Source organism: Zingiber officinale, chromosome 5B (assembly GCF_018446385.1).
Source record: "Zingiber officinale cultivar Zhangliang chromosome 5B, Zo_v1.1, whole genome shotgun sequence".
Lineage (NCBI taxonomy): Eukaryota > Viridiplantae > Streptophyta > Magnoliopsida > Zingiberales > Zingiberaceae > Zingiber > Zingiber officinale.
In genome coordinates this window covers 126,367,621-126,388,328 of record NC_055995.1, presented here as the reverse complement: position 1 = coordinate 126,388,328, position 20,708 = coordinate 126,367,621, and the positions used below count along the sequence as shown (strand labels likewise).

General features: G+C 35.5%; 2 protein-coding genes across 3 annotated transcripts; both read right to left on the bottom strand.

Annotated features, from left to right (window-relative positions):
- Positions 1 to 4,605: 4,605 nt before the first annotated feature.
- LOC121985858 (proteasome subunit beta type-4-like) lies at positions 4,606 to 8,467 on the bottom strand. Of its 2 annotated transcripts, none has more exons than XM_042539545.1 (7): positions 8,291 to 8,467; positions 8,167 to 8,228; positions 7,164 to 7,240; positions 6,313 to 6,442; positions 5,954 to 6,113; positions 5,697 to 5,882; positions 4,606 to 4,965 (listed from the first exon to the last, which is right to left on the bottom strand). In XM_042539545.1, exons 1-7 carry the CDS (start codon positions 8,294 to 8,296, stop codon positions 4,852 to 4,854), a joined length of 735 nt encoding a protein of 244 aa, XP_042395479.1. In that variant the 5' UTR covers positions 8,297 to 8,467; the 3' UTR covers positions 4,606 to 4,851. The 2 variants fall into 2 exon arrangements, with proteins under 2 accessions (XP_042395479.1, XP_042395480.1); XM_042539546.1 differs by having other exon boundaries at positions 8,167 to 8,222.
- A 184-nt stretch (positions 8,468 to 8,651) lies between these two features.
- Positions 8,652 to 12,211, bottom strand: LOC121985857 (28 kDa ribonucleoprotein, chloroplastic-like). Its single transcript, XM_042539544.1, has 4 exons — positions 11,614 to 12,211; positions 11,367 to 11,468; positions 9,101 to 9,382; positions 8,652 to 8,975 (listed from the first exon to the last, which is right to left on the bottom strand). The coding sequence occupies exons 1-4, from the start codon at positions 12,133 to 12,135 to the stop codon at positions 8,913 to 8,915; spliced, it is 969 nt and encodes a 322-aa protein (XP_042395478.1). The 5' UTR covers positions 12,136 to 12,211; the 3' UTR covers positions 8,652 to 8,912.
- Between the last annotated feature and the right edge of the window lie 8,497 nt (positions 12,212 to 20,708).

Sequence of the window (20,708 nt, the reverse complement as noted above, 5' to 3'; positions counted from 1 at the left end):
AGTATTATGAAATGAAAATGAGTATGAGTTTAGTATCATTATTAAAAATAATGTTGGGTTAGTTGAATATTTTTAATTGGAATGAACAAAAACATATGATGAGAGAGAAAGTGTAATGAGAGAAAATGAGAAGAGAGTGTGTGATAGAAGAAATTGAGAAGAGAAAAAGTACGAAGAAAGAGAGAGAGTGATGAGAGAGAAAGAGTGATAGAAAAAAATGAAAAGAGAGAAAATGTGATGAGAGAAAATGAGAGATTGAGGAGAGAAAGTATGATGAGAATATATGATGAGAAAGAAAGTGTGATGGAAAAAATAAAGAGAGAGAAAGTGTGATGAGAGAAAATTGGGAGAGAGTGTGATGAAATAGAATGAAAAGAGAAAAAATGTGATAAAAGAAAATATGGAGAGAGAGTATGGTAAGAGAGATTGAGGAGAAAGAAAATATGATAAGAGAGAAATACTATGGAAAAATAATGAGAGAATGAAGAGAGAGAAAATAATTAGAGAGTGTATGATGAGAGAGAATACAGAGAGAAAATGGTAGAGAATCTGTGATGAGAGAGAATGAGGAGAGAGAGTGTGATGGAAGAGAATAAAGAGAGAGAAAGTGTGATGAGAGGAAATATGAAGAGAGAGTATGGTAAGAGATATTGAGGAGAGAGGAAATATGATGAGAGAGAAAGTATGATGAGAAAATGCGGAGAGAATGAAAAGAGAGAAAATAATGAGAGAGAGTGTGCGATGAGAGAGAATATAGAGAGAAAATGATAGAGAATGTGTGATAAGAGAAAATGTGGAGAGAGAAATTATGTTGAGAGAGAAAATGTGATGATAGAATGAGGAGAAAGAAAGTATGATGAGAGAGAACAAGGAGAGAGAGTGAAATGAAAAAAAAATTGAACAAATATATTAAGGGTATTTTCGTCTAAACTTAATTCTTATTGTCATTCCATCGAAACCCAAGGGAGGGGGTGGGTTTCATCCATATTCAAATTTTTAGATTTCATTCCAAAATCTTGATTCTATTCCCATCAACCAAACATAGTTTAGGAATGAATCCTCTAAACCAAATGCCCCCTTACAATTTAGGATTTCTCACTTTTTGAAAACAACCTCTTGAACCTCTTGTAAAAGAAGATAATGCTTCAGCCTTCAATAATTTATTCACATCTGAAATAACGTGTTCTCTTCACAAATGTTATGTTGATGCCTTATTTTTTCATGTAGCTTTAGCTCTTTTATTTACTTTTTGTTTCTGATAGTTTATTCTAATGATAAAAAGTGATTCGTTCGTCTCAATATCTTTGTCAGTCCATTTTTAAATCAACACGAAAAAAAAAAATCAATCCATTTTTAAATCAACAGAAAAAAAAAATAAATCATACGTAATTATTAATCTTGGACAATTAAATAACATATAAACAGAGATAAATCAATGTTTTTTCCCACTCAGCTGACAAGGGAACACCGAAAAGGAGAAGACATTATTTCAGTTGGTTGTTGAGAGATTTGTTCTTCAGGTGTGTCTAAATAAATGTATTTCCGTCTAATCTTAGCACAAGAAAAATACTGCGAACGGATGCATCCAAGCTCATTTCTAATCTAGCAACAAGTCTGCTTTAATTCTAGCAAGCAGAACGTATCTACAGTGAGTAAATTATTAACGGGCAAAACGTGGGGTCGAGTTCAAAATTAATCGGATTGTAAATATGTAGAAAAATCATAAATATTTCTTGAAAAATTATAACAAATGTAATTTTTGATATAATATATATATTTGTCTCTTTCTAAATCCTGAAGTTCCTGTATTTTGTATGCTGCAATCTTTGCGTTTTTATAATTTTGAACAGTACGGCTCATATCTCGTCTAAAAAAAGCCAAATTTTAAAATGAAATTTTGATATAACATTTTTTCTTCTGGAAAATTTCCCCTCCTGAGGGGAAAAAAGCAATTCACATGCAATGACGGTGCATCTAGACCTAATAAACTAAACTATCGACGATGCCTAAAATGTGGACTTTTTTCAAAAAAATATTTAAAAATTATAAATTTATAAAAAAAATTAATAATCGAAACCGATTCGTTGACCCAGCTATTGAATTCGATCGAGTCTGAATATAATTATACGTTTTACTTTATTTTATATGTTTAATAATAACTTTTATTTTATATATATATATATATAATAAATTATATTTTTTATCATAACAGTTATTATCAAGTTAAATAGTTTTTATCAAATAAATTATTGATTTTTTAATAAATTCAATATTAAAATAAAATAGGTATAATAGTGAAAGGTAAATATTAATAAATTTATTAATAGAGTAAATAATATTAATAAATTAAAAGTATAATAGTTCCATCTCAAATAATTCAAAAATAAATAGATTGTGAATTAGACTGTGCATTAATTTTATTAGAAAAGTAAAATACATTTTGATGATGCCCAAAACAAATAAATTCAAAAATTAATTTAAAGAGATGGTGATACGGTAATGAGGAAGGGTCCATCGAAAATAGGTCAAAGTAAGAAAGACTGATTTATATAGAAGACAAAGTTAAGCAAGGTATCTAAGTATGCCTATGGCTTAGCGGATCGGATACTGCCAAGCGGATGGTACCAACTTGTAAGCCAAGTAAGTCGGGCCTTTTTCGATCGAGAAAATTACCCTCCGATCATAAAGAAAGATAAGCAATCGCTAATCTCGCCGACCGAACACCACGCCCAGTCAGACGAAGATAATTGAGGACAGTCAGGAAGCTCTGAAAGAGACAAGCCAGCATGCTTAATGACACTGTCGAGCGGGAGAAGCATGACCAAGCGAACGCTAATCGGCCGAGCATGGTTCCGCCAAGTATCTTATCATATCCTTTTAGAAGTTTGTGTCACTAACAGCAGGACATGTCTAGTAAGGAAATCGTACTTTAGAAATTTCAAGGTTGTCACGTCAGAAGATTGAATAACTATTTAAAAAATAATGTCAGGAACACTTTTCGTCTTATCTTTTCCTAAGACACTAAAAAAACGTGCATATGCATTGGGGCGTGTGCACGAGCATTCCAATGACACTAAAAAAAAGGGTTCTTATTCACGAGAAAGGTATGCATAACTTCGTCTTCTACATCCTTTAACTGTAGTTCTCCATTTCTTGAGATCGTTGGAGATTGATTTGAAAATCGAAGGGCCAACACCGAGAACCACTTCTCGGCTCGGTGCTGACATTTTTATATTACAAGGCTCCGTAAAATTATCATCGCATCAACCTCAAAGTCACATTCTTATCTTGTCATCCTTACGATTCCGGAGAGGATCATATTGTTAGAATAGTTTAGCATAAAAAAAATTCAAATCAAATATATTAAAAAAATAATTTAAATGAAAAATAGAATAGATTAATTGAACCCACAATTAATATTATTAAATATTTTAAATATATTAAATAAAAATTTACTAAAAATATTATAAATATATTAAATAAAAAATAAAAAATTTACTGAATAGATTTGTTGATTAATTAGACCACCAAGTAAAATGGTCAAGCTTATCTCACCAAATAATTTAAATAGATTGTATTAAAGTTTTATTAATCCATTTAAATATAAATTCAAACAGATTGATCCACTTAGGCTCGTGACTTGAGTAAGTTGGCCTGTGGTAGACTTATGTTGACTCCCAGATTGAGAAGAAAATTTTTCTAAAACATTAAAACTAAAATAAAAAAATTTAATTGACTCGTGAATTTAACCCGCTTAATTCGTAATTCAAATTAAAAATTTTTAATATTATATATATATATATATATATACTTGCTTAACCTGCCTTAAATTGGAAAATTTCCAACCTACCAAAATCTAACGGATCGACACATCCCACCTCGTCAAATGATCCGTCCATATCATGAATCGAGCTCTACCTCCGAACCATAACCGACTCAACTAGGACGGATTTCAATTCAAACCAGACTATCCAAGTCAATGAATAATCAACCCATTAACCAGTTACACGCTTGGGCCGGATCCAATTCAAACCCGGCCCCTGGAAACGTCTCAAACCCAGCCCCCAGCCCCTGTATCCGCTCTAAGAAACATTCAGAACATATTTCTAGAAAACTGTTTTTTAAAAAGATTAATGATATATCAAGAAAAAAAAACTCAACAAAAATTTTAAGAAATAGACACATAAAATCATGACCCACCATATATTTCTATAAAATCATGACCCACCATATATTTCTAGAAAATTATTTTTAAAAAGAATAATGATATGTTCAAGAAAAAAAATTCAAAAAAAAATTTAAAGATAAACACATAATATCATGACCCACCATTTCACTTTTTGTAAATTCTATCATTTTATGTGTCTATCTTTAAATTTTTCCATGAAATTTTTTTTTCTTTAAACATATCATTTTTCTTTAAAACAATGATGCTTTTAAAATAATATTTATGTCTCTCCTTTTCGCCCATAATAAAAAAAACTGATATATAGATTCAGAGGGAACCCAATAAACATACAAGCGCACACAAAATGATATTTTCATTAAAAAAATAGGTAAAACTAGCGACCCAAGGCAAAAGGATAATAAATGAGAAAAAAAAAATTAGCATGCAAAAGATAAATTAGACCGAAGGTAAAAGTTCCAAAATACACTGAGCGAGGTACAAAACAAATCTTTGAAATAAAATGGCTAAAACCAATCACAATGCATCTTCATACCATTCAAGTGTACCACAACTCTATAATTTTAGATTTCTGCCAAAGAAGCTAGAATGATTATCATAATACCACCGCTCGTTCCCACTGAAACCTTGTGCGTGATCAAAGTTTCATAAAGGCATATCAATTATTACCATGATCCCACAGCTCCCTTGCTAGGGTTTTGGAAGGCAGAGAAACCCCAGTAGGTCTTCAGTGCATATGGCTGAGAGATGGTCACTCCTTCCTCTGTTATTTTTGCAACCTGCAATGTAGTCTGATTTAGACGACCAAAACAATCGCACTTGTTGAATAAGATTAACAATCGTCACAGAACTTGCTACATAGTACTATCATCTCAATGAACATGAAAATGCTAAAATCCATCTGTTATACTCTAAAACAAATATTTATCTATTTTTTTTTAAAAAAAACATAATCTGGGAAAAATTGGGATGTCAAATTTGCTAGGAAGCATGGTGGGCCTAACGGGTGGTTTGTGATTAGGATTAATAAGATTTGAACCAAGCTCCAATTAAGCTCAATTTGGACGAGTTGAAGCCAAACCAAGCCAGGGTGATTTGATTTAGGTTTAGTCATGCACTTCGGTTCACCTGGTATAGGGTTTCCGAGGCTTCCCCTTCCCTCTTCTCCTAGTCTGATGTTAAGACAATTTAATAAACCTTTTAATCTCATTGACGCTTACAACTATTTCCACCCATTTATTGTTAAATATCCCTTGTGTCTATCCTTTTAGTCCATCTCCCTTCATTAAAGTGAATGGAGAATATCTGTGTGAACATATAAATGGATTATGGAACCTGGCAAAAAATTGTAAAGCTAGTGCTTGAGTCATGGAAACAATACTCAATCGCACTAATTGCACATCCACACTCAAAATATAATATTTCCATTCTTTCACAATGTGAGTTGCATATCAATAAAGACAACAAAGTGATCATCACTATATAAGAGCGTGATATAAAATGATTATACCTGAAACTTGTTGATTGCTGATCTATCACGATATAAGAGCACAAGAAGGCACTTCTCCATCAGCTTAACAGCCTCTTCAAAGCTTAGGTCTTCATGCCATTCAGCACGAAGTATAGGCCTTGCAAGATGATTCCCAAACCCAGTGGCCACATGATTGTCCTCAAAATGTGTGCCATTCATGCTCACCTATAATATGGGCATTTCATGGTTAAATTAATTCAAACACATAACAAATCAAGAAGAAAGCATTTACGCACCATCCCAAGATACTTCTGTCCATTCTTCACTCCACCAAGAACGAGTGAATTCCAAAGAGGATCAAACTTATTTCGCCGATTGTACATAACCTGAGTGACATAATTGTGAACCTCCTTGGGACCAAGTGAGTTCCCATCATCCCACATGTTGTCGTACAAGCTAAGAGGACAAAAATGCTACTTGTTAAAACATGAAAAGGCAAAAGGTGCATACATGAGATTAAATGTTCCATGAAGAAGTTAAATTCAACCAGATATTCACCGACAACAGAGTTGCTGACTATTTAAAACAAAACGTTGCCAAATACTTATACTTTTAGCAACCGTACGGTACATGAAAAGGCAAGCAAGTTTCTTACATGAGCTCATCAAGATAGCGAAGGATCTCTTGGAAATCACTGATTTCTCCACTTGCACCTAGGAGAGAGTGTTTCCCAATAGGTTTTATGCGCTCCACACTCTTGTATCTCAGAGTAGATCCATAGGAACCTGCACATTGCAAAGAACAAAAGTTCATCTGTGTCAAGTAATATAGAAGGAATAAATCAAATCAGTAATGAGAAATGTAACTATCAGTTATATTCCTTCTTTCATATTTTTCTTTCTGCTTTGCTTTTCTTGTTCATTTATAATTATTTATTGATACTACTATTTCGAGAGTTCAAAATTTCTTCCAATGACATTTGATTTGAGTTTAATCTCTATAACTGGCATCTGAAGGTTATTTGCATCTGCAAGGATTTCCAAGAGTGCCACATATCGGCTGTTTTCTAATTTTCCATAAAATTCTTCCAGCAATAAATTCTATCTTCTCATTTAGTGCACGTTTACCTTAGGCTTGGCTCACTTGCGAGTAAAATTAAAAAGAGGAAGGGGAGGATCACAAAATTAAAGGATCATAGATCACAAAATTAGTCTATGTTCTGTGACTTTGTCTGCATATTCCACACATGCATTATTAATACAAGGAAGACCATTATTTGATTATGATTGTATTCGGCTTCTATATATGACTTCTTTAACTTCATATAGACAAGGCACTGCAGAATATATTAGAATCCTATGTTGGGAATAATCTACATTATATCAGAGCTGCATCTCCTCTGATCCTTGGAAGGAAAGTTTCTACAACTACTATCCAGGAAGAAGTCTTTCGCCATGGTATAATAGTGAATATTAATACAAATAAATTAAAATCTAAAAAAATGACCTCCTGTATCAGCCGCCATGATAACACCTTCTTTGTATTTCATCCCTATCACTGACGTACCAGTCACATAAGGATACCTGTCCAAATATTTCACAAGTTCAATATTGTATAATTCAGTAGGGATGAGTCTATGATTGTATGCTTCAAATGCAATTATAGAAAGTTGGGAAGACAACTGAATTCTCACATAGATATTATTTACATCACCGGATACTAATGCACAGGATCCCGATGTGTCATGACTAAATATCAGTGGAAATTAAATAGTCTTTCATAGTTTAAGACTGAGAAGTATCATCTTATTTGTGATAATAGCAACTGATACAGCATGGTTTCAAATAAAATTCAGGTAAAAAAGCACTTCCAACTACCTTGAGGTACTACCCATCAAATTTATCTAATTCTTTTTTTTTAACTTTTGCTTCACCGTGACATAGAGTTGGTTCTCTTTGTGAAGTAGTATTAGGCAGAAGAATTTTATGTCGTTCAAGCTTCCATGTGTGTTGTGTTTGTTGTCTAAATTTTAGAGGCAAGTGATTGTGAATGGAATGTTTGATAGGATAAAGATATCCTCAACCATATACTTTCTAGATGGACATCATTTCTCAATTACCAACCTTATTAGATATGGTCCACTTGATTTCTCATTAGTGTTTATGAGTAGGTCGTTTCAGTTTCAGACACAAAATTTATACTCAAATTCCATGCATCTGATACTGTAATATATCCAAGCCACATAACCTGCTAGGGCCTACAATTAAAATCAGTAGAAATCTAGATGAATTGTTACATGAAGGATCAGCTTAAATCTCTAACCATACCATTAACTATCGCTGTCAAAGCTTCGAAAAAGACCTAATAAGAGCCTTTATAACAGTTTGATAGAATAAACCACAAAACCGACGCTGGGAGATATCTCGACAAAACCGACAGTGAAACGCTAGGGTAAAGACGACCATCAAAACTTAATAAAAAAAGAGAGCAGATATTACGAGATCCTTACAAGGTCCTTTCAGTAGTTCCATCATCTACGATTGTTGCATCTTTCATGGCCAACGTCTGCAACTAAACACACAAGACTGGTTTAGAGAATGTCGACAATCGAGGGTAAGGACGAAACAACTGACCTCCATAGCGCTCCGACGATCGGAAGGCAGAGGACAAATAGTGATTCAAAACAAAGAAGCACTTAGGTTTCGTTCGTCGATGAGCAAGAGAAGATCGACGAGCTGAAGAGACAAATAGGCGAGCGTTTGCACCTTGACTTGTAGCCCAAGAATTGCTATTTGAGCCGGAAACAAGGCCTGTCCGTTGAGAGGCTGAGAGCACGGCTTTATTAATTTTTTCGAAAATAATACATAGTCAATAATTAATAAAATAAAATATTAACTTCTAAATTTTTATTTTAGCGAATTGACATTTTTAGATTTTTAATAATCATCAATTAGTAATTTCACTTCAAATCCGAACCCACAGGATAAAAGGAAATACATATAAAAATCACAACAGATTTTAATTTAGAGGTTGAATCAACAATTCGGGCTTGGGGGAACAAACTGAACACTGAGCCCCCCTCAAACCAAAATTAATAGCAATGGTTGTACATTAACCTCATCTTCTTCATCAAGTGAGTGATGCATAAATGCATTAGAAATCCATAACAAGGAAGAACTTTGGCTAGCCCTATAAAGTAAAGAAAAAAAATTCATACGAAGTATTTCAGACAAATAATTTTTTGGTTTTTCCACATCAGAAGGTACGCCTCGGTCTCTCCTCAGCGACATTAACTCGTAACGCGCGGCCATCCAAACTCTGGCAACATAGAACGAGCAAGAATCATTAACTGAGCAAGTTTAACATTCAAGATTTGCAAACTCAGACTAGCTGGGAAGATATCGACAGAATTATAATAAATTGGTGGAACTAAGTAAACTCACCTGTCCATCGAGAGCAGCAATAGCGTCGTCCATTTCAGCCTGCGATTCCATTTTCACAAAGCCAAATCCACGCGAACGTCCGCTATCTCTATCATACACAACCCTTGCTTCCACCACTTTACCATGTTCGCTGAATACTTGCTCCAGGCGGTCGTCATCCACTTGCCATGGCAGATTGCCAACATAGATTCTGAAGGAAGGTTCATACACTCGTGGAGTTCTTTCCACACGAGAGCCCCTGGGGGCCGCTTTGTTTACGGCTAGGAGCCTGCCATTAATTTCCTGTTTCCATAACAGCAAACATGTTACTACCACAAAACTCAACAACCATGAGAAACTTTTTCTACTCTAGCAGGAGAGTTCAGATATCTGAATCAGAAAGTAGCTAAAACAAAATAATGCAGGATGGTATCTTAAGCTCATGGCAACAAGCAAAATTAGAATCGACGAATCAGGAAGCATGTGACAATTTAAACATGCAGATAAACAACAAGAAGCAGATAATAAAAGGGTTGTGAAAGAATTGTTAACCTGACACATAAGATTCAACAGTTTGAAAGGTTGGAAATAGTTGGAATGACTAGATTTTGATTTCATCGATCGATAAAAATAATTGGAAAAATAACATTTCTCCTTAACCTTGCTACAGTTTGATGCCGAAGACTGAATATTTTTTGCTTGTCCTCTTTCTCAGACTGAAAGTTAAATGCTCCAGTCTAATTGAGTTGGTCTGTGACTAGGGACCAAACAATTTATATGATGGTATACAAAGCATCCAGGTGAATTTAAAGTAAATCCATTTCATTTAGCCTGAATTGATAGTTGCACAAGTGACAGATTGAACACTCAGACAAGTCTGGTATGTAACAAAAAACTAGCATGTAGAAACAAAGTAGTTTTCTAGATAATTTTCAAGATTTGGTCTTCTGTGGTTATGCTTTAGAGTGATTAAACATTTTGTTTAAAAAAACATAAAGTTAAAATGCCGTGAAAAAGAAATCATGGGAATGCTACAACATAGCATTTCTATAATATTACCAAGATAACTTGTCCTATGAAAGTGTAAGACATATAGGATGATAGACATCACAAATTTGTTCCAACGATCACATTGCTCCAATATGATGCAATCTAAGCTGCATTTGGTTCCTCAAGAAATGACAGATTAGTGATTAGGCTAGCTTTAATCCTAAATTTAGTAATATGCTCAGGTCACCAAATAAGACAAGTGAAACAGCAACTCAATGGCAGATTTTCATAGTGTATCACCAACATATGAAAAGCTAGCAAACTGAAATTTAATGGATTTTAACTGTAGAATATGAGGTTATGATTCAGAGGCTCGTATCCATGTGATCTAATTTTGAGACTCAAATTCAAGTGCTTCTGTGTTCAAGTTCTATATCATAGAGAAGAGCAATTCAATAATACAATAAATCAGAACAATCCACTATATTTTGAGGATGAGCAAAGAAAAAAAAGGGAGAAATCCTTAAAATCCTATAGAAGGAAAGAGTAATTTTGCAAGAATTGAGTTGGACAAATTTCCTCCCATCCTGACAGCTAATGGTAGGTAAGACAAAGTTCACAAATAGTAAAAATTCCAGATTGGTTACAAGTACTGAATTTATATATCCATTGAATTTCCTACACTGAAATATCCAAATGTGAACCCCAAAATAGCTGGGGCTTACACAACACATAGATGAAGGTCATTTATATAGGCTACACGAGATCAAATCATGAAACTTAACCTAAACCATCCATTGTGTAGCCTATATGAATGACAGAATGAGCCCTCCTCAAAGTTTGCCACAATGGTTCACAAAGATAATGCTAGCATTCTGATCATTCACCTTTCTACCACACAACAACAAGCTATATCTCCCAATTATGTGGGGCTAGCTTGTTATCCATGTTTCTAGTTTCTCTTACAAGGAGAATATGGGTCAACACTAAGGCAATGTCAAAGTCCATGCGGAAGTGTTGAATTAATCTCGATCAAATTACACAAAATCTTAAAACCAAATAAGAACAGTAAAGCATAATGCATCACGACACAATCTTGACTCTAAGGACAAAATAGCTGAAGTGTAAGAAACCAAGAAGCAAACAACTTCATGGATCCAGAACCGCATAAAGCTTATATTGGCAATTCATCTTTAACTGAGACAGTGTTTGGGCATTCACAGATATTTTCCACTCAACTTTAGGAGAAAGAATAGCATTTTTTTTTTAATAATCAAGGAGAGGGCTTTGTCCTTACATAACGATGGAACATCTCTACGGCTTTGTCTGCTTCTTCTACAGTACTCATCGTCACGAATCCAAATCCACGACTTTGATCAGTCTGCCGATTGTAAATCACCTGCAAGTACAGAAGCAGAGACCAGAATCGCACAAATAACTTAATCACGTATAACAAAGAGAATAAAATAATCGATTGGTGGGCTAAAAGCTGAAAGAGACGTCTTCATTTCAGGATCCCATCAAACGCCTTGAAGTTTTTTTACCTCCGCGACCTCGACAACGCCAGCCGAATCGAAGAGCTGAGCCAATTTCTCGCTGTCTATATCAAAGGGCAGGTTTCCGACATAGAGCTTAGCCTCCTCAGGCGGCTCGGCATAAGGCTCCTCTACCTCCCCCACAGCGAAGCCGCTACCTCCATCGGCCACTACCCCACCTTCCACCGTCGGCTCCTCTTCTCCCTCATAATCCTCGATCCCAGCAGCGGCTCCCTCCTCGCCCACGTCAAATCCAAAATCTCCGTCTTCCACCTCATCCTCTCCCGCCTCCTCGTCCTGTCGAGCCCAATCAGAGGTCTGCGCGACGAGGGGAAGAAAACGAAGCTTCTTTTCGAGGGAGAAACGCGAAGCGGAGCGAGAGGAGTGGAGGAAGGGGAAGGGCTTGAAGGCGCGAGTCAATGAGAGGAGAGGGAGGGAGCGCTTGGTGTTGGACGAAAAGAAGGTGGTGGGGAGGGAGGGTAGAAGGCCTTCTGCCATGGATACGGGCTTGAAGGCCGCGGCTGCCGCCATGGATTGCGAAGGGGAAGAGATAAGGGAAAAGGGGAAGAAGAGGCGAACAGAGACGGATTGTTTGGGGTTTAGATTCAGCGTGCCAGACATATCGACAGAAAATTCATTTTCGATCCTCCAAAATAAAGATATTGTCAAATCTTGCTCCTTATCCGCGGCTCAAAATATGAAGGGACAAATTCATAAGTATCCATCTAAAAAGATTCAGTTCCGTCACACCCTATTTAAGTCTAAGAGGATTTTTGACTGAGCTTATAAGCTCTCTAAAACAATTTATAAGTTATTTTGGAGTTTATAAGTTCTTTAAATTTGTTTGATAAATTTTTTTTCAAATAGCTTATAAGTTGTCAAAATAAGTTGTTTTGGAGCTTATAAGCTATTTTTAAAAAAGTACGGAAGACTCTACTTTTTAAAAAAAAATCTTATTTTAATAATTTGTTTCTTTAAAATATACTTATATAATTTCATAAATCCCCATCTTATCCTCCATAAATTGTTAGAAGTCTAATATCTTTTTATCTTCGTCGACTTTTCTTTCAACGTTATGTCATCTTCTCCGCCAACGTCTCTTTCTAATTTTCTCTCCCCCAGTGCAAAAATTCACACAAACCCCTCTATTAATAGTATTATACCCTTTTTGATAATTTTATTAATAAAAAGATCTTATAAGACTAAACACATCAATATCTTTAAGTTGATTGTAATAAGTTCACCCAAATACTTTAACAACTTATTTTTAAAATAAGACCTAACAACTTATAAATTCTTAAAATAATTTATAAGTCTTACGAACTTATAAATTATTTTTAATAAGTTTAATCAAATACCCTCTAAGAATGCTCATACGACGGGCTCATTTGAAAGCCGAATAGGGAAGCCGAGCTGTTGGATGACTTGAAAGGCTGAAGGATGACTCGAGAGATAGAGCTAAATCGGGAGATAGTGTCTGGTAAAAGAACTCGGAATATGTCAGTTGAGTACTCGGCAACTAGGAACGGATCCAAGAATTATACTCTGGGTAGACTTGAATTAGCGTTGATGAGAATATTTATTTTCACCGCAATGTCTTATTCTCCTCCTCTTTCTCACTTCACCATCACCAGAGCCGACTGCTTTTTGTTTTTTCCAAAGGCTACATTAAACATTGGTTACTATCGAATATTGATGTCACTGCCTCAATATATTCAATATTTGTTAGTATTGAATAAACTACTTGTTGCTTATTGGACAAGTACTGCAAAGAACAGAAAAGGCTGGACAAAATAAAAACTAGAGCTTCCTATTATGGGTCGGAAAACTCATATATCTAAGTTATGGAGAATTAGGTACTTGACTTAAGTCTTAATTTGGGGGTTAGATAAGGATAATGTCTTAATTGAAGGTTATCGAGATAAAGCTCTAACTAGAAGTAAGATAAAGTAAAGTTTAATGGGTCAAGGAGAATCGTACATTGATAAATAAAAGTTTTAACTGTGATTAAGTAAAAAGAAGTCCAACTGAATCAGGAAGAATCACGTGTTAGTAAAGTAAATTCTAACCGGAGGTTAGGCAAAAGCAGAGTCCTAACTCGGAGGTTAGGCAAGGAAAAGTCCTAACTCGGAAGCTAGGTGAGGCAAAGTTCTAACTCGAGAGTTAGGTAAAGGAAAGTTCGAATGGATCAAGAAGGACCGCACGTTGGCAAAGGGAAGTTCTAATTAGGGTTAGGTAAAAAGAAATTCAACTGGGTCAAAGAGGACCGCATGTTGGCAAAGCAAGTCCTAACTCGAGGGTTAGACAAAGGAAATCCAAGTGGATTAAGGAGGACCACATGTTGGCAAAAGAAAGTCCTAACTGCGGTTAGGTAGAGGAAAATCTAAGTAGGGTAAGGAGGACTGCACTTGATAATCAGAAGTCCAACGGAAAGTTGGTAAAGTTTAAGTAGGTTAAAGGTTGACCGAACAATTGGTGGGGAAGTCCTAACAGATCATGGTTGACTGAAAGTTGGGCAAGGGAACCCTAGACTTTGGTTAAGGAAGTTAGGATTGGATAATCGATTAGGTAATCAATTGGTGATTGATTGGGAACCTTTCTTTATGAAACAAAAGGCGTCTGGATCTATTGAGTAATCGATCAAGAGCTGCGCCAATCGATCACGTGATCGATTAGGAGCTTTTCTGTTAGAGCAATCCCAATGGTCTGTGTGATCATGTGTTTTGGTGTTTGGGCAAAGAGTTTAAATTAGGATTACCCTCATTATTTGATATGTGTATGTGAGTGTACAGGTTTGCAGGATACACATACAACTTAGTTTGATGGCTTCGAGTCCTGTGAAGGATGGAGCATCTGAGGGACCGTGGAAAAGGCGGTAAGGACAAGGGCCGAGGGAAGCGACTTTAAGGCATACGCGAAGGATGACATTGGGGACGAGCTACGGGCTAGGATGCATCCGATGGACGAGAGCTAAAGGAAGTAGGATTGAAGGCAAGAGATCAAGGTTGCAATGAACAGTCAAGTGAGTCGTAAGGGTACGAGTGCATGAGAGATTGTACTCAGGAAAAAATCTGGGGGGAGACCGTAGCAGCCAACGAGTACTATAGCAATTACTATAGCAGTTGACTGGGGCACTGTAACAGTCAAATGGTAGAGAGCAGTTGAGAGAGCCGTTGGTCAGGCAAGGTTATTTTCTTCCAAGCTCTATAAGAAGGAGCTTGGGATGACTGGTATCGGCCTTTTTGCATGTCACAAGGCGCTCCAAATTAATAAAGATTGGAACCCATTTAAACTAAAGAAAATGCGTGTAGTAAGGAGTCCCATGTCGTATTTTTCCAAGGTTAACTAGTGAATGTGTGTGTATCCTAGAATTAGTTCCAATCAAATTCCTACATCAACAAGATCAATTTAACTTTTCATTTAATTAACACTTCAAACTGAATCCTTACACAATCACAAATAGATCAAAGAATGTCCATTCTCACCTCAACATGATTAAACTTCTCCTCATCAAATTAACAACAATTAAACTCAAATTCTTAAGTATCAGCTCATCAAATAAATCAATTGAATTCCCTTCCATTCAAGTTCACAGAAATAGAGCCTTCAAGTATTTAACATTGACACTCTTAGTAGCCATAACTCAACTCAAATTCTCATCAAAGTTACAAGAACCGAAAATAACAATCCATTCTCTATCACAATCAAATTCAACACTTACTTGATCACCAAATCTTGAATTCACTCCACAATCAACAAGGTTAACAGAATTTATAATGAAACTAAACTCAAGAATTGAAACTAAACTCTAACTTGTTGAAACCAAAACATGACTTAAAAACTAGAAATAAGTTGCAAACTAAGTTAGTAACTGAACAAGATTTGGATTGCCAAAAACTCAACAAATCCAGAATGCAAGTAAGAAACTCAGAAATGAAATTGCATAAACATCAAGTAAGTAAATCGGGGCTTAAATTGCTGAAATCTAAAGAAATCAAAGATGCAAGCAAGAAATGAGAAATGAAATTACAAGCTAAGTTAATCAGATCTTCAGATCTGAGCCAAATTATGAACAATTAAAAGACAAGAACAAGAAATATAAATCCTAACATTTCACAGTCCCAAACCCGTAGCAACCTTCTTCAATCTGCCAGGAAACCTCCAAAACAGAAGTGCTCTCGGAAACCTCCTTTCAAGCACCCAACAAACAATTCCCGAGCTTCCAGCTATTACCAGATGATGATCACAGCATCTTGGAAACCTCCCTTCTGCTTACATTTCTCTGATAACCTCACCAGCCGAAGAACAGAGCTCAGGATCTGTGAAGTTGCAAACCAGATCAACCGGCCAAATTGACCCAGGTTTGCTGCGGCATGGCAATCGGAACAGGATCAGAAGCATCCGAGAAACCTCTCTTCAGCTCTGGTGGATGCGAAAAACGCCGATCGGGAGACCTCCTCTATCGGGTATGCGGCGATGAAGCAAATCCCAAATCGCAATCGGGAGACCTCCCTCAAGCTCTCTGATGAACGGAAGATGGGCGTCGGCAGCTCGGATATCGCCGTCGGTGAAGAAGTCTAGCTCACGGATCTGGATCGAGGAATGGGAACTCAGCGCCGCGAGGAAGAAGAAGATGCTACAGTGAAGAAATCGCGAACGCCCGAGCCCAATCGCACTGTAGCTTCTCACGAAGCTTTTAAACCTCCTCAGTCTTAATCGGACGGTCCAGATCTTTCAGGGCTTGATCAACGGTGGAAACATCTCAGATCTGGATCAAAACCCTTGGATCTTCATCTATGGCTATGATGTGCTTCCTTGTAGCTCGGATGGACCAGATCCTCCACGGATGGCTCAGATCTGCTTGATTGAAGATGAATGGTCCAAATAGCTCCAAGATGTGATTGCCTCATTTTGCCCTAGATTTAAGCCCAAATGCAGTCTGATCTGATCGGGTCTATGACCCTTTTGATGCCTACAAAATAATAATAAAATATTAGCATCAAATACCATGGAAATAGGCTAATTTACAATTATGTCCAAAATCAAATGCAATTATGAAATGTAATGCAAATATGAGTTTAAGCTATGAATAGACCAATAAAAACATGCATTATGATTCAAAATAATATAGCTAAAATCATGGTTATCAAATCCCCCACACTTAGCCTTGGACGTCCCGTTCAAGTCAAGAAAACTAAAAATCATCTCCAAACAAATTCCCTAGCAATACCTAGAAGATGGTAAAAAGAATTTAACTAAGATCATCTTAAAGATCACAAACAATCATGGATACAATTCAAACAATAATCAGTAGGTATGGTGGTTTCAATCCAATTGAAGAATTAAGCAAGTTGCAATCTCACAAGGTATTCACATATTCTAGCCCTCACACTCACAACATATATTAGTGGAGCTCACTCAATGTCACTCACAACATTTCACTATCATAAGCTTGCTTATTTTCTAATTCTCTACCACTGTAAACATAGCATACATGAATCAAAAGGATTTAATCATGAAGAATTTAAATGGAATCAAAAAGAACAATGAAAGTGAATGAAAATGGCAAAAGAAAAGTATTTAATGAAGAAAATGAGAAGATGAGAGTATTGGAGGAGTATACTTGATGAGTTGACTATTTTGATGTGAAAAGGAGTGAATACCATTTGTTATTACTACTTCAAAGTATCAAGCTAACCTCCCCTTCAATTTGATGACCAACAAAGAATCTTGATACTCTATCTTCACCTTTGATACATTCTTGATTTTGCCAATTTTCTAAATTTTTCTGTTTTTTTTCACTGTAAGCTAAGATAATCTGGAATTACCTTATGGAAGAGAACTTCCTCCCCCACACTTAATCCATTGGCCGTCCCGGACAATGCAAAAAGAATTTCAGCAATATAGAAGCTACAAGAATTAAAACTGCCGAACCAGAGAATCAACAATGCTGAGCAGAACTGAATCAACACTTGAAAACTATATTATGATTTTCTCAACAAATCAGAACTTTAAGAAAACAATCCAGCAGAACTTAAGAACTTGTTGCCTTTCCTGCATACCAAATCCAGAAAAGAGAAATGTTCTTTTAGCACTAAGTCAAACATAATTGAATTTAAACTGCTGGCTAATCAATTGAGGAACAAACAAACAATTGAAATAGTTTGAGTTCTGATTCAGATTTTTTTTTTTCCTTCTACTGATTTTTCCATTTCTGAATTGTATCACGAATTCAGCAAGAATTCAAGGTTTTCAGCTTCCTAAAGTTCATGGTTGCAAACTCTGGTTGATACACATCAGTTCAACAGAATTAAAATCTGTTGCTACTGATAACTTGAATTGGATTGAGTTTCAAAGCAAGTTATTCTCTGCATTTACAGCATCTCACAGTTTCTTGCACTGAATTTCAGATTCAGATTCCTGAATTCGTAAAGGACTTTAAAGGCTGAAATACCATATATTCCGCATCATATAGGACTAAACTCGAATTCTTTCCTTGTCTAGATGTTGCATCTAATCCTTTGATACACTTTGGCACACAATTCAGCAATGAATCAAAAGAGACTTGAGGAGAATGAAATGCCATAGAATGCAGCAATAAACTCTTCAGCTTGCCAATTCCTGAGACTTTTGAATGCTGATTTCTGTTCAGCTCACAGGGACAGAATTCTTCTTTATTTCCTTGCACATTTAAAACATATAATTCTGCATCTTGTAAGGTTTCACTTAAGCTTCTCTATTTCACCCTTCTTATATTTTTACAGCTGCTGCTGTTTCTAGATTTCTGAAACTCGGTTTCAGGAATTGGAATTCAAAGAAATCTGGCCCTTGCTCTTAATCAGCAAATAGGTTGAAGAATTTGTTCCCTTACATTCCTGCACTTCAACAATTAATTCCCAAGAACTTAAAAGAGTTTCAAAGCTGATGACGAAAAAGTTGCAAAAACTTGATACACATATAAACTCCATTCTGATTCCGGAATTTTCCTCACTGCTTAAGGTACCAAATGCTGCCCTTTTCTTCAACTTCTCAAAATAATTGATACTCCATGCAAGTGCTTCATTTATGAAATAATAATCACCAATTAAATTCCCCATTAAAGTCCATTGTGATCAAATTTCAATAGCTCATTTGTCTGACATTTTTGTGTCCATAATTTATACTGAAATTCAATCAAATGTATCAATATTGGAGCAATGACCACAGCAACAAAACGAATTGATCTCCCTGGACACCTACAGCAGCCTTTGTAGTAAATTCAGCATCTCAGACCCTTGTATCATATTCAAGTATCACTCTTCTTCCTTACCTCATTGGCTTCTTCCTAACCAAAATTCCACAACCAAATTTGGCACAATTGATATTAACTTCATTTCCTAATAAGGAATAACATAATTAGTTGACACAGAACAAGTTCGAATGGATGCAATTTCATGTCTCATAGGGCTGATCTCTTGTCCAACTTTTGATGTACTTCATCATAAACGTTATGCTTAGTCAAGCTAAAGTACCTTTCCTTGACCCACGAAGATATAAATTTGGCAAAGGATTCCATTTAGCACTGTGATATCTGCATTCTGCATTACAGCTTTAATGATTCAATTTCTGAGCTCTTTCTTGCAAATTCTGCAGCATCTTTGTCGGCACAAACAACTTCCTGATTAAAGCTTCGGAATTCTGAAATCCAGAAACAATTCTTGGTACTTCTAGTTAAAATTTGAATTTTACTCTTGAATTGAGTTTCACTTCCCAACTCTAGAACTATCACTGTCTTCTTCTAATCTTCTCCTTCAAACTCAATGCAATTTCCATTAGCAATTCAATGCTATTACAGCTTTTGATTCATCAGAACTCAGCTTCTTCTTTTTTTTTTTTTTTTTTTTTTTAAAGCTGCATTTGTCACAAGAGTTTAGGTCTGTATAGAGCACCTCACTGCCAGTTATATACTTAGAAAATTGATTCTATTATCAGGTTCAGCATTTCCTTTCCTTCTCTTGTTTCAATCTTCATTCCTTTTCTGCCATCAATTACTGAACAGAATTTGGCAGCTTACGAAACTACAATTGATGCAGCAACTTCAATAGGGAATTCAGCTATTTTCTGAATCAAATCACAATATCACCAACTAGCACAAAATAATCCTCACAAAAAACAATTCTGATTCTAAGATTTGAACTGAATTCTTACATCTCTTGCTTAGGCTTTCTTCATTTAACTTCAAATAATCAAAAGGTTGTTTCCTAAAATTGGAATTGATTAATGAAGAGTTCCCTTGCAAAGAATTAATCATCATTCATCCCTTAAATAACCAAAATCTTTCCCGAAATCAGAATTCAAAATTTTGGACCAAGGCACTTGCAAATTCTGCATCTTAGTTGACAATTGTAGAACCATAATTGAAATCCATGTTCAAGACTTCCAAATCACTCTCAAAAATCACAATTCAATACTTATGAAACCATCCTTCTTCTTCAAAATTCTTGAGCACAAACTACTTTTCCCCCACACTTAAAACTTTGTCCATCATCAAGCAATCTAACTCATCAAGATAATCAACCAAAACCCTCAATGAAATATTAACAAGCAAGGATAATCAATGGGTTTGAATGCTAGACAAGAATATTTTAAGAAAATTGTGGAGAAAGAAATGGAAAGTATAATGGAGCAAAAATTGATAAAATCCTCAATTTCTATGCATACTTATGCTATTGTGATTTCGAAAAGAAGCAAAGCAAGTTCTAGAGCTTCAATTGTCATGAGTACATGCCACACAAAAGAATATAATCGTGTATAGGCTTAAAGTGGACCTCACTAGGTAATATTCATGCAAACAAGCTCAATTAATCAAATTGAAATTCACCACCAATTTAACCAATGTCATGTAAGTAGAGCATTCAATCATGTCATATGACCTAAAATTGATGGTCAAATTTAAAACAACTTTTACCATCTTAAAAGCATTACTTAAGAAATTCATGGAGACTTTCATTCAAATGAAATGCTATATACTAACAAAATGCAAAAGTGTAGAAGCAAAGTGTGGAAGTAAAATGCAATTGCTAAGTATGAAACTAAAGAAACGTATGAAGCAAGAATTTATTAAC